Source organism: Sparus aurata, chromosome 22 (genome assembly GCF_900880675.1).
Source record: "Sparus aurata chromosome 22, fSpaAur1.1, whole genome shotgun sequence".
NCBI lineage: Eukaryota > Metazoa > Chordata > Actinopteri > Spariformes > Sparidae > Sparus > Sparus aurata.
Window position 1 is genome coordinate 31,019,505 of NC_044208.1, and position 13,644 is coordinate 31,033,148.

Below are 13,644 nucleotides of genomic sequence, written 5' to 3' on the forward strand. Positions count from 1 at the left end.
TCAGTCGGACTTTAAACCCGACAAACAGTTTGTTTAAACTTTATTCATGTTTATCTGCTGAAGCTAAAAACAAACCGGAGTTCATTCACACCGAGTTCACAAACACGGACACTCGGGTCGACTGACGGAACATCAGCTGAAGGGATTTATTGTCCCGACGGTCTCTGAACACCAACAGCACTTTTATTATTCAGTAATCCATCAAATGTTAATATGAGCTGCAGCTTTAATCTGCAGACTCTCGCTCTGTCAGGTCCACGTTGGAGGCCGACTGATCTGTTCTGATCGGGTCCATCAGGAGGTTTTAAACCTGCAGAATATCAGACGTTCTGTTGATGTGACCTGTAAACTGTGATTCTGTCTGTCTGTCCTGGAGAGGATCCTCCTCTGTGATCAGCTTTATTACTTTATTCATTGTTTTCGTGTTAAAAGGCTTTTTTTTTTTAAAGCTGGTCCTCTCTCGTCTCTCCCCTCGAGGTTCTGAGGTTCTGAGGTTCTGAGGTTCTGAGGCTCTGAGGCTCTGAGGTTCTGAGGTTCTGAGGCTCTGAGGTTCTGAGGCTCTGAGGCTCTGAGGTTCTGAGGTTCTGAGGTTCTGAGGCTCTGAGGTTCTGAGGAGAGAGGATGTTGTTCACTGTAAAGCCTGTTGAGCGATGTGTTTGTGAGTTTGGGGTTTATAAATAAAACTGATTTGATGTGATGTGACATCATCAGGTCGCTCCATCAGTGTAACGATGTTTTTGGATGATTGCAGCTCAGCTGGTTTTAATCCCGTCAGGCGTCGAGCGGATCTTCTCTGAATGATTCTCTCCTGGTTACTAACACCTCAGACTGTGGCGGAGTCTGCAGCCCCATGCTAACATGCTAACATGCTAAGTGTAAAGCAGCGTTCAGCTCTGATCTTCAGTCTCGATTCTTTATTAGTCACAACTTCAAGTGTTCATACTTTATGCAGAGGTTCCTCAGCTGGGTCATATTCACACCTGGTACCAACAGCGCCACCACGTGGTCACTTTTACCTGTCACATGTGCTGGTGTTAACTTGTGAATTATAATTAAACTGTATTTGAACAGTCTGTTAAAATTCTTCTGTCATTTGGGGATTTTTTGTTAAAAACATTTTTATCTAATATCCACTTAACCTATTTAGCGTCACAGTTCAGGTGTCCCACGTTACCTGAACTCACCCTTTACCTGCCGTGTTCACCAGGAAACAGATGAAACTACTTTAACAAACTGAACTTCAGACTGTCGCAGCTGTTGATCCATCCAGCGTTTGTTTCATTATGTAGTGATCAACATTCAGTGTTCCGTGTTCTTCACGTTCTTCGTGTTCTCGACAGGTTCTGGGTTTAAATCTGACAGGTGAAGGAGCTGAACATCATCACTGGTTTAATTCCTGACACGTCCTGGTTTAACATTTAATGACTTATCACTGAATTAAATTCAACAGCTTCATATTTCAGAATAAATCTTCACTGACGTCAGTGACTCTGTTTGTCTCTGAGTAAACTGACCTGTCAGCGAGGGCGAGTGACAGCTGCAGTGTCCAATCAGGAGGTCCGAACACTGCTGGTGGGCGGGTCTTCAGTCTGGAGTGTGAACGTCACAGTTCATCCTGCAGCTCCCTCGTGTGGACGCAGAGTGAACTGACATGTTGAGTTACACACTTTAAATAATAATAATAATCATAAATCACTTTGTTCAATAACAAATCAGCCAGACTGAAGTTCACCTGATCCAGATTGATGGATCCATTATTATAGGGACAGAAACATGAAGGTGGTTTCAGTCCAACAGAAGCACAGACACGTTACTTCACAAACAGAAGTTCACTTGGTTTATTAAGAGCTTAAGAAAAGTTTGTGTTCATTCTTCCAAAACTCCACAAACATCGTGAGACAAAGCTTCAGAACAAACACCACATTCACCGCCGTGTCCGAGGAGGGAAGCTCGACGCCGTCACGCTGCTGCGTTACAGTTCAGGGTTACAATCTGTCGCCAGCGTCACCGTCTGCTGACATCCAGGGTTCAATACATTGATATTAACAATAACAACAGTGATGTGAGCTAGGACGTGGCTAATGCTAACGTTAGCACCAGACCGTCACTTTACATCGACGCCCTACGTTCATACGACCTGGAACTCTGCAATGTGACACATGAGCTTCCCTCCCCAACAACCCGGTCCACGTGGTACCTGTCAGAGTCGACCCACCTGAAACAAGTGCTCACATCATTGACACGGTACCATTAAAAAGGACGTTTCTGAGAGTTTATCCAAGTGACTCAGGTGCAGCAGGAACAGGTAATTCAGGTTCATCAGCAGACACTTCCTGCTTCATTCAGGTGTGGTTCTGAATTATCAAACCATCTTAGTGGGCATCAAGGGTCCGTTGAGGACTTTGGACTGGTTTCAGTTTGTTTTAAAGTGACCAGACTCTATCAAAGCACCCTTTAGATTCTGAACTGGTTTAAGGCAGCAGGATTCTGTTGGGCCTCATGAATTAAGTTTCTCTCCGGTCCTGATTGGCACAGCGTTCTCATCAAAACATCGATTGTCTAAAGATCTGTGGACGGAGACAACGACACCGTCACTGTCCAGAATCACAGATGGACTGGGTCTGAACGGGTCCGGGTTGTGCTCAAGACTGATTGTACACTGCTAAGAACTGAAGAACTGCTGGACTGTTTCTGAACTGGTTTGCAATGATTTTCCAACTAGTTTCTTCACTATCAGGTTTTATTCAGTTCTGTTTAAAGCTGTGTCCGGATCTGCACAACCAAACACAACTTAATGTGACTCTCAAGGCGATCCATTAGCAGAAGAACCCTGTTTCACCTGGGACCGGTGCTGGTTCGCTCTGGGCGGAGACAGTGGATGAGTTTATAAATTTTCACACAGAAAGAAATTAAAAATAAACTAGATGCCACATCCCAGCATGCAAAGCACGCCTGGCTGCAGGAGCTTTGTCATACAGGTCAGATCCTGTTCCCACCACAAACTGTTCCAGAACCAATGAGTGACCGGAATGAGACCACTTCTGTTCTGGTCTGCACCTGAGAACTGTGACTGTGTTCACATCTACAGCCGGGAGAGGCCGGTCTGAAACTTCCTTTAAAATCAACAGTCCAGTCTAGCACACAGAATCGGCGCTGGTCCGACGAGCAGACCACTTCTAGTGTTTTGTTGTCTTTGTCACATTGGATGTATTGAATATTTCCTGAAACAGGAGGCCAGTCCATCTCCCAGCATGCATCACTGTGAAGAAGACAGCAATGGTGCTAGTGTGCACCACTGTTACAGTAAAGGCACCGAACACTGAGCATGTTGGACAGCGACTGTCACGTCATCGAGACACGTGAGCGAAGAGACGAGCGATAAAAAGAGCAAGAATCAGTGTGCTGTCGGACTCAAAACAAAGAATCAGAATTCAGTGTTTTTCCACCGACTGTGCTCGTTAACATTAACGTGACAAACGCAACGTGTTTTGTCTTCAGAGACTTTAGTATTCTAAGGAAAAAACTGACATCAAAGCGAGGAAACTTTGAGGCATCGCGGCCCTCTGAAATGCTGACAGACACTCTGGCAGGCGGGTCACTCCAAACGGAAACTGAACTGGGCATCTGCTCAATGTCAGAATTCAAATCATCACACTGTCTGCGGGACAGTCCCAACAGAACCGTTCACCACTACAGTTAGAATTCACTGAAGCTCGGAGGACGGACCAGTTCTCATTTCTGTTGGAGTTCACGGCCGGTCGTACCGTGCGTTCACACTGTGAGCAACAATCAGGAACCAACACAAAGTCAAAGTCTCCAGAATTCATCTGATGAACCACAGCTGACCCAACTTTGGTTCATTCTAGTGCTAAAGTTTGAGAAACGGATCGGTTCTTAACAGTTATCAAACTGTTGGACGTTCTGTAGTTTAATCTCAGTTTGATTTCTTTGGACAGTTTAAAGAATCATTTTAAACTCTGGACACTAAAGATGGACGTCTGTTTCTGTTTATAAACTTCCAGCTTCTTTATAAATATTCTACATAATAATATACATCTGATTAGCTGTGTAGCTGGTTAGCTGTGCTGCGGCCGAGGACGGTCTGCTAAGGTTTGTAGTTTCAGTTAACTCTACTTTCATCAGGTGTGTCTGACTCTGACTCTGTTAGCTGAATGTCTTTGATTCAGAGCTGCAGACTGTCACACAGTCTCCATGAGTCAGAACACAGCGACCAATCATCAGCCCCGCTGCTCGCAGTGTGAACGCTCGTTTAGGTTATGCATATGCTTTAAAAGTGCAGATTAAAAAGTCATCTTTTTGGTGTTCAAGTGCATACATTTGTTCTCACATTTATGGCTTTTTTTTTAGTAATAAACTAGTATAAATGCAGAGGAGGCTCCTATAGTCTCTTGGTGTGTTTGGAGTTATAGTGGCTCCTCATGTCTTTGCGGAGGCGGAACTTCTCTCCACAGACGCCGCAGATGTACAGATGGACGTCCATGTGTTTTTCCAGCTGTTCTCCACCAGGGAAGATCTGGAAACACACCTGGCAGATGGTTTCCCCGGCTGACAGGTGGGAGATCATGTGTCGGACGTGGTCGTGTTTGAGGAAAGTCCCCTGGTCACAGACCGGGCACACGTAGCGCGCCATGCCTTTGTGCATGTCGGTGTGCAGCCGGAGCTGGCGCTCCCGCAGGAATTGCTTTCCGCAGGTCTGGCAGGTGAACTGCTTCTCCTTGGTGTGGACGGTGTAGTGCTCCCGCAGGTGGCAGCGCTGATAAAAGCCTTTGCCACAGATGCTGCAGAAGTGTTTGCGGCGGTGATCTGGTTCGCTGCCCTCGTCCAGTAGCACCGGACGGAACAGCTCCTGGTCGTGGCAGGACAAGGCGTGCTCCAGCGCCAGGCTCTCGTTCTGGAAGAGCAGGCCGCAGTGAGAGCAGGCCAGGTCGGCCGCCTCCAGCAGGCCTTCCTCCATCCCCTGTGGCTCCTCCAACAGCGAAGCCTCGTCCTCCCCGTGGGAGTCCGACTCCCCGCCCTGGGATTCTCCGCAGCGCTCTGCGTGCTCCTGGAGCTGGCGTCCTTTGATCAGCACCTGGCCACACCTCCCACAGGCACATATGTGGCCCATGTGATTGGACAGATAGTGGGCGGACTTGTCCTCCTCTGTTAACAGAGCGCCACACAGTTCACAGGGGGCACAGTCGGCATCCTGCTTCTCATCTTTGACCTTACGGAGCTTTGCAGGGACTCCTGATTCTTCACTGCTGGACATGTGGACTTCAAAAGGCTCGCTGCTGTTATCCATACCAGAGACACCAGGTTCTGGTTCACGATCTGATCCAGTTTTGTCCCTCTGCAAATCTTTACGCGTGGCATCACTGAACCGTGTGCTACAGTCTCTGTTGGAGTGCTCACCAACTCGGACCACTTCTATCTCAGGGAATATGCCTTCTTCTGGTTCCGTCTTGATGGAGATGTTCCGGGTCGATCCAGGCTCGCCGTCTGTCCCGGCTGCCACCGACCTGATGGTGAGGTCAGAGTCCGCCTTGTCCTCGGGCCAGTCGTCCTCACCTTTACAGATGACCCTGTGCTCCTCGATGCTGTCAGAGGTGGAGCTCTCAGCTTTACTGGAGTCATTGTCACCTTCGATGGTACCTCTGGGCTGGTGGAAGGCCTTCCGGTTGGTGCAGGTCAGGATGTGTTCGATTAAAAGTTTTTCGCAGCTAAAGACGAAGCCGCAGTCGTCGCAGGTGTAGGTGCGGCCAAAGCGAGGGCGGTCTTTCAGCGTTGAACCCCGTCCACTGGACCTCTTTCTCAAATCACATGGTTGCTCTGCTGCTCCGTCCACCACCGGTGGTGCGACTATCAGAGGAGTGGTCACCACCTCCTCCACCACCGGTCTGCTGACGTTCGCTGGAGCAGGTGGACGCACAGCAGTGCTGTTGACAGCTTTTTGTAAGCGTTCTGGTTCTGGTGCAGCAGGCCTCTGCTGTTCATACATACGGACTCCAAACATCATTTTCCCACCGGCGGGGCCGGTTGAGGAACTGGACGAGGAGGAGGTGGCTGAGGAAGAAGGGGTGAGGTTGGAGCTCCTGATGTCCCTGAGATCCTCCAGCGAATCTGGGATGTAGTACATCTGCAGGTACGCCATGGAGGCCTTGAGCTCCTCAAACTCATAGCTCCCTACCACGATGCGACCGAGGTACATGAGCTGCAGGATGAGGTCGAAGCACTCTGCACTGATCTGCATGTTGCTGAGGTCCAGACGGCCGGCCCCGTGCTGGTCCCGTATAAACATCATCCTGAAGTAGGAGCTGCAGGCAGCCAGGACGGCCTTGTGCGCCCTGAAGTAGATGTCCCCGATAGCAATGAGGCAGTCGCACAGGAAGCCCCACTCCCGCTGGTTGTTGAGCTGTTGGAGGACATGATCGCTGTGGCTCGGCCTCGCCATCGCCCTGCAGACGACAAAGGAAGACACGAAGAGAGAAATGAAACGGCTGCATTCTTTCTGCTGTGAGGTTTCTCTGTGGTCGACTTTTATTGCGTTGCAGATTTCATAACGTTTGGCTGGTTGTGCTCAGCGAGGCAGAACCAGCTCTCAGTCCTGCTATGACTCATCATCATCAGACGTGAATAATTAAGAGATCTGACTTCAGTCATTTAGCTCGTTTCATCAGCGAAACTCTTCTCTAACGCAGAATTACTTCAGTCAACTGCAGGATTTACATTTAAAATTATTCACATTTTACAAGACACATAATATCATAAATCTTTTCAGAAAACATATTCTGAAACTATATTATGAGCCAAGTCGTGTTTGAAGAAGAAAAAGGATGAATGACTGACACACACACACACACACACACACACACACACACACACACACGGTTTGTTGCAGTGCTGACGAGATCAGTCAGAACTGGACCTGAAACCTTGGAGTGGTTTCAGAGCTTCCTCTTCACCTGGACCGACCTGCAGCACCACCAGTCTCAACATTATCTCGTCCCTCAGCTGTCAGTCACCTCACATCAGGGTCAAACCAACCATCATTAAAACATAACAAGCTGCTAATGACTTTAGAAATGCGTTAATCGGTTGCTAGGAGACCTCTGTGATCAATATGTAAACAGGAAGTCAGTGTAGCATCACAAGCTAGTATGACTTCCAAAGACTACAGTTGTTAAGCTCAAAGGTAATCGTGCAGGTGGAGAAGTGTGTTTCACAGTCAGCAGGATTTACAATGAGAGGGTAGCATCTGATCATGCTAAGCTAACTGAATGATTGACTTATTCATTTACATGAAACGTGATTTAATTATTAGTCAACATTTATCAAATGTCAGGTCAGATGAGTCGACCGCCCTCCACGTTACTTCTTTAAGACTGAACAGGTCAGATATTAGCATGCTGACGTTAGCGCTGCCATTTGGCTACACAACAACTGCAGTTAGCGGCTGTAAATGTAAAGTGTTTAGTGCTGTATCGTTAGCAGCTGGACGTGTTTCTGTCCTGAAGGACACGTGTGAGCTCTGAGTTTCAGAGTCTTTAGGGACGCTTATGGGTCATTAAACCAACTTAACTAAGCTAAGCAGACACTGATGTTAGCATGAGGCTAAGTTAGCATGAGGACAGGCTGGGCTCACATGGTCCAATTCGTTCTGACAGACATGAAGGAAAACGACAGGAGGAGAAATAATGAGGTCAGATACTCAGCTTTCATTTGCAAAAGTGCTCTGAAGTTTATATTCACTACAAATTTGAAAAGTTGATATTTGAGTCTCTCTTTCTTCTCGACTCGATCCATATTGAACCGTTTCAGGTCCGACTGAAGAAGGCTGAGATGATTCGTCTGAAGAATCAGACACGAGATCAACATTAAACTGTCAGATAATGGATAGCACATCTGAGAGGAGCATCAATAACTGATCTGAGGAGACGGAGGGAAGACTTACACCTACATACAAGGTGTAAATCTGGTCTGAGATCAGTTAGTGATGTGTTCTCTGCTGCAGACTGAGATCACAGCAGACGAGCTGATGGAGACTTCTGATGTTTAAATCAAGTCTCAGCTGCTTCAGTTGTTCAGCAGAATGCTGCGACTCTGTTTTACTGTGAAGCTCCAGAACTGTTCTGTGGACCTCGACACTTCTCTGACTTTAAATCTTCAGGAGGACTGAGTTTAATGTTTTAATGTGAACCGTTCTGAGGACTACAACACGACGGTGTTAAACTGGGTTCTGTGACCTGATGAGTGATTCCAGCCTCGTGTCAGTCTGTTCAGCTGACAGAATGATTATGAAGTTGTATTCAGCAGGTCCCAGGTCAGTTTCACAGCTGCTGTAAACACTGAAACATTCAAACTCCTGTGCTGCGTTCAGGTTCACAGAGTTTGGTGGAGTTTCCACCGCCACACCAAGACGGTTCACAGTAACCGAGCTGCGGCTCTGCTCACCGTCCGCCCCCGCAGCGCCCCCGCAGCACCGCCGTGAGCGTGCGGGGGACACTCACCAAGTCCCCGGCTGCCATCACCGAGAGACCCGCATGTAGAGAACCGACACCGCGCCGTGAGAGGCGGACAGTGTGTGGAGCAGAGAAGGGAGAGGTCGGCCACACTGACGAGCTAAAATGGAGATTACAGCTCCGCAGCGGTTAGCTAGGTAAAGCTAACAACGGCTAACAGCGACCGGACCGGAAGTCATTGCGTGTGGATAAAAGTCTATACGTAGTTTATCAGACTAAAAGACGATTGTGTTTAAAATTCAATTGGATAGTAATTGAATAATATATACCTTTGACAAAATACAGACTTAAACACATATAGCTGCGTTAATTGAACATGTCGCGATGCTTTACAAGGTAAATTTACTTATTCCGCTCTTTATTTTGAAAACCCACGCCGGATGTAGTAGGTGTCAATGCTGCGCACGTGACGGTGTACAGTGATATCTCTCCCGCAAACAGTCCCGCCACCCCCGCACTGCCACCCGCGTTCAGCTAGCAGCGAGCGCAGCAGGCCGCGGGGATTTCTCTGCACTTTTCCCGGCTGGGAGGCTCTGAGGGCCGGACACCGACCCGCCGACTCACCGGAGAACAGGAGGCCGGCGGAGGGGCTGCTGCTGTCGGCGGCGGGGTGAAGTTTCCTCCGGAGGTCTGATGAGTTCAGGCGGAGAGCTGAGGACCTTCTTCTTCTTCTTCTTCTCCTTCTTCGTCTTCTTCTTCGCTGCTTCTCCTCCTGCAGGATGAAACAACTTCCGCACAGACTGCCGCTCCCATAGACATATATACATAGACGCCGCATTGACTGCTGCCGCCCACTAGGGCAGCGTGCCTACAGGGCGGCCATCTTGGAACAGGCCCACTCGCTCCTACAGTGCATTACAGCTATGGAGGAATGGTGTTTCTACACAATAAAAGTGATAATAAATCGCTCAGTTGTCAAGCTATTTTAACGAGGTTTGTTTGTCAAACGTCATACATGACAGACAGACAGATACATATATATATATATATATATATATATATATATATATATATATATATATATCATTATGTTATTATATTATCATTATCTTATTTTGATACATATATAAACACACACACATATATATACATTATATTTATATATATTTATATACATTATATTTATATATATATATATATATATATATATATATATATATATATATATATATATACTATTCGTATCATTATCATTATGTTATTATATTATCATTATATTATTTTAATATATATATATATACACACACACATATATACATACTATTCGTATCATTATCATTATGTTATTATATTATCATATTATTTTAATACATATATACACACACACACACATATATATGTATATATATATATATATATATATATATATATATATATATATATATATATATATATATATATATACATATACTATACGTATCATTATCATTGTTATTGTATTATCATTATATTATTTTAATTATTATTGCTATTATTATTATTGCTATTATTATCATATTATTTTCATTATTACTGGTATTATTATTATTGTTATTATTATTATTGCTATTATTATTATTATCATTATATTATGATTCTTGTTATTGCTTAATTATATTATTATTGTTGCTTTTGCTATTATTATTATATTCATATTATATTGTTAGTATTATAATTATATCTCTATCATTATCATCATCATTATTATTATTATTATTATTATTATTATTATTATTGTAGACATAGGCTCTGCTGTCTCTACCCTTTTTGAATATCAGACCGTCAGAACAGCTTGCAGGAACTCACAGGATCACATTCTTTCCATTTTTTTGAGTGGCTCCCCTGAGGACTCAGACTTTGTTGCACGCTGCAGGACACAGAGGAGAACTTTGTTCCTCGTGGCTGTCCAGCTGTCCAAGAAACACCATATTCTTTTGGAAAATCTTATTTGTGTTATAAATCATCACCGTACAGACACGGTGAACAGACACTGCAGTCACAAGTTGATCTGGCCTCCTTTTGCGACCAGGAGGTGGCTGTGTGTCTGCTGTGAGGAGTGAAATAGGTGATACCGAGAGTCACCTGTGATCTGATTGGCATAGTGGAGTGACTGCCGCACTGGTATTTTTTTTTTCCCTCAGTGAATGTGAGCTCAAGTCCCGTAATTGTGTTTGTTCGAAAGGGCTCAATAGTTCCTCTATGTGATGCATGTTTACTCAGACAGGGAGAAGACAGAGTACGTGTTTTTAATAAAGGTTTATTAGAGATACACGTTCACAGGAAGAGCAACTCTCACCTTTCCTGTTTACAACGTCCTCCGTAACAACCAGCAACTCTGAAGATCTGACTTATTTCACTCATCAAATCCAACGTATTTTGAACACTATTTCTGTATTAAATGCACTGGCCTTAACAAAGGCACTGGTAAGTGAAATAAGTCAGCGACTGACACGTTTAATCAAACAGGACCCCAAACACGTATCAGGTATGTTTTTCACGGAAAAAACCTGAACAAAGAGGCAGATCAGAGGACAGCTACGTCTTCTCTTCCCGTTTTCAACATCTGTTGTAACTACGGTGACCACAGACGCATTCGGCTCACGGTCGCCAGTTAATGTAGTCCCGTGTTAAATCCGAAACACCGGCATCTTTTCATTCACAAATCTTCGGTCAGAAGCTCGTCTGCTGATAACATTAAGTTGAATTTGTATTTGGGTAGTAAAACCAGCATTTTAAAAATATCCAAGCACCCTGTATCATAGCTACATGTGTGACGTTTTTAACAAATCAATACGTTTGATAATCGGTCCAAAATTCAGCAAATAATTCTACTTTGAGATTAAGGAGTAACTCTTTCCTCCGTAGGTTGATGCACCGCTGCCTCTGCTAGCCCTGTTCCAAGATGGCGGCGCTGTAGGCACACCCCTCCACAGTCGATGAGGCGTCTATGTATATATGTCTATGGCCGCTCCGACAAGCGCCACCCAGTGAGGAGGCACGAAGAAGACACAAGATGGAACTTCCGGTCAGAATACGGGCCTCCAGAATAAACGTTTCAGTGACGCTTTCAAACTTTTACATTGTATTTTGTGGTTTGTTCACTTAATTCTGCTAATTAATATCATGACGTTACTGTTTCACATTAAGACAAACACTGACACTCCATATTAAGGAGGGTTAGAAATATATGTATGTATACAATGTATATAAATGTAACACAGTGTTTTAACCATGTTATTTCCTCATTAACAGTAAATAACATCATAAGTTATATAAAAATGCTTCAACTTGCCTCCACCAATAAACAAACTTATTAGATGACAGGGATAGAAAGGCACCTAATGACGTCATCAGCTTTCTATACTGAAAGCTGCCTGAAAGCTGCCTGAAAGCTTCTATACTCATAAAGCGAACCTTATGTCTATTTGTAAACATGTCTATTATTTTGAAAGTCCAGACCGGAAGTGTGATATTTTACCCTGTGTGTAACTTGAAGGGAGAGGCGTCAGAGAGGAGGAGTCTGTGAGGAGGTCTCACTCTGAGCGGATTCAGAACTCAGATCAAAGGTCCTATGAAGCAGCGACGTCTCACTCTGTTTAACTTCAGGAACATGTTTATCTTTAGACGATCAATCTGATCACCGTCTGTCGGATCAATTAAACTTCATACACTTTTCTTTATTTTATTTTAAATGAACATATTTGTGTTTTTGTCACCATGAAGATAACTATCTCAGATTGTGAAAATAATGACACACACACACACGTCTGCAGAGAGGGAAATAAAGTAGATTTTGTAGTTTTAAAGTATTTAGTTGTGTCTTCATGTAGCTGCTGTACACAGTGTCGGTGAGCAGCAGGGGGCGCTGCAAACCAACACTCACACTGTGACCTGCAGGTCAGCCGCCATGTTGGATTCAGAAAACAACAGCTGATGAGAGTTTAGAATCAGACGTCATTAAAGTGCTCAGCAGCAGCGTCACCACACTCATCATGTGACACTGTGTGAGCTCCTGCTGTCACTCAGTGAACATCTACAGACGTTTACCATGTTTTAAAGGGATATTCCAGTATAAGTTTAATCCATGGTCTAACACACCGTGAAACTGTGTTAGACTCCCTCTCGAGAGATCAAGTTAGCAGACCGCTAATTTACGGAGTTTTATCAACCTCAGAAACGACGGCACGACAACAATACACTGCAGTAAATGGATCCAAATATAAACCGCCACCAAAAAGCCACAAATAATGCTCAGAACAGCACCAAACTTCAGCAACAGTACAAATAGGGTCTCAGCCAGCGCAGGAATTTCACGAGGGCCACGACGCAATTTTGCCTCGTGGCCCTGAAAAAAATATCTGCCCTAAGGCCACAGTGGCCTTGATGCCCCGCCTGCACTGCCCTAGTTGATTTAGCAGTTTTCTCCTCTGCCTCTTCCCTGTCAACACGGCTTTGAACACCGGCATCTTTTGCGGAAAAGAAATGCGTCTTTTTATGACATCAAATGAGACGATGCGTGCATCACCAGTGGTAGGCTCGATTCGAGCCTGGCATGAACCAAACGGGCCGGCTACAACAACAGTTAGACAGCAATCTATCACTGGCTAACCAGGAGACTTCATCAAACGCACCCCCGACGTCCGCGTGGCCGAGACGTTGGGTCTGAGGAGGAGGAAAAAGTCGCCAGGTCTGAGTTAAGACAGTAGCCCTTTTTACACAGCGTCTCTGCATTAACTCCGGAGCAGTGGTTCGCTAATTCTCTGCCGATGGTGATTCACACAGAGCGAAGCATCTCCGCCTTCACCTGTGTAATTCACACAGGAAGCCGGCGCTGCGGCTCCTAAAGAGGCGTGACGGTACACGTCATGATGACGATGTCGGTGTTTCCCAGGTGTTCCCTGAAGTCTCGGTCGGGAGGTCGCGGTGATTTATTTTCACCACAAACACTCGGTGAGTTAAAGTTTTTTTTGCCGGTGACAGACGCTGTTTTTCGGGCAGAAATGTGACGAAGAGTCAGGAGGACAGACAGGAGGACGGACAGGAGGACAGACAGGAGGACGGACAGGAGGACGGACAGGAGGACAGACAGGAGGACGGACAGGAGGACAGACAGGAGGACGGACAGGAGGACAGACAGGAGGAC

At 45.4% G+C, this 13,644-nt stretch overlaps 1 protein-coding gene across 3 annotated transcripts; it reads right to left on the reverse strand.

Annotated features, from left to right (window-relative positions):
- Nucleotides 1-1,814: 1,814 nt before the first annotated feature.
- zbtb1 (zinc finger and BTB domain containing 1) lies at nucleotides 1,815-11,492 on the reverse strand. 3 transcript variants are annotated; one of them, XM_030405816.1, is made up of 3 exons: nucleotides 11,474-11,492; nucleotides 9,087-9,272; nucleotides 1,815-6,458 (listed from the first exon to the last, which is right to left on the reverse strand). In XM_030405816.1, the coding sequence occupies exon 3, from the start codon at nucleotides 6,452-6,454 to the stop codon at nucleotides 4,400-4,402; it is 2,055 nt and encodes a 684-aa protein (XP_030261676.1). In that variant the 5' UTR covers nucleotides 6,455-6,458; nucleotides 9,087-9,272; nucleotides 11,474-11,492; the 3' UTR covers nucleotides 1,815-4,399. The 3 variants fall into 3 exon arrangements, with proteins under 3 accessions (XP_030261676.1, XP_030261674.1, XP_030261675.1); XM_030405814.1 differs by lacking the exons at nucleotides 9,087-9,272; nucleotides 11,474-11,492 and adding an exon at nucleotides 6,929-7,149; XM_030405815.1 differs by lacking the exons at nucleotides 9,087-9,272; nucleotides 11,474-11,492 and adding an exon at nucleotides 6,890-7,012.
- Nucleotides 11,493-13,644: the final 2,152 nt, after the last annotated feature.

What these genes read in the sequence shown, in the direction of transcription:
- zbtb1 (XM_030405814.1), bottom strand. Translation starts at nt 6,999, where the DNA reads ATGTTGAGACTGGTGGTGCTGCAGGTCGGTCCAGGTGAAGAGGAAGCT. An exon ending in AAACCACTCCAAGGTTTCAG is followed by an intron (nt 6,459 to 6,928) that starts GTCCAGTTCTGA and finishes TGTCGTCTGCAG; the next exon opens with GGCGATGGCGAGGCCGAGCC.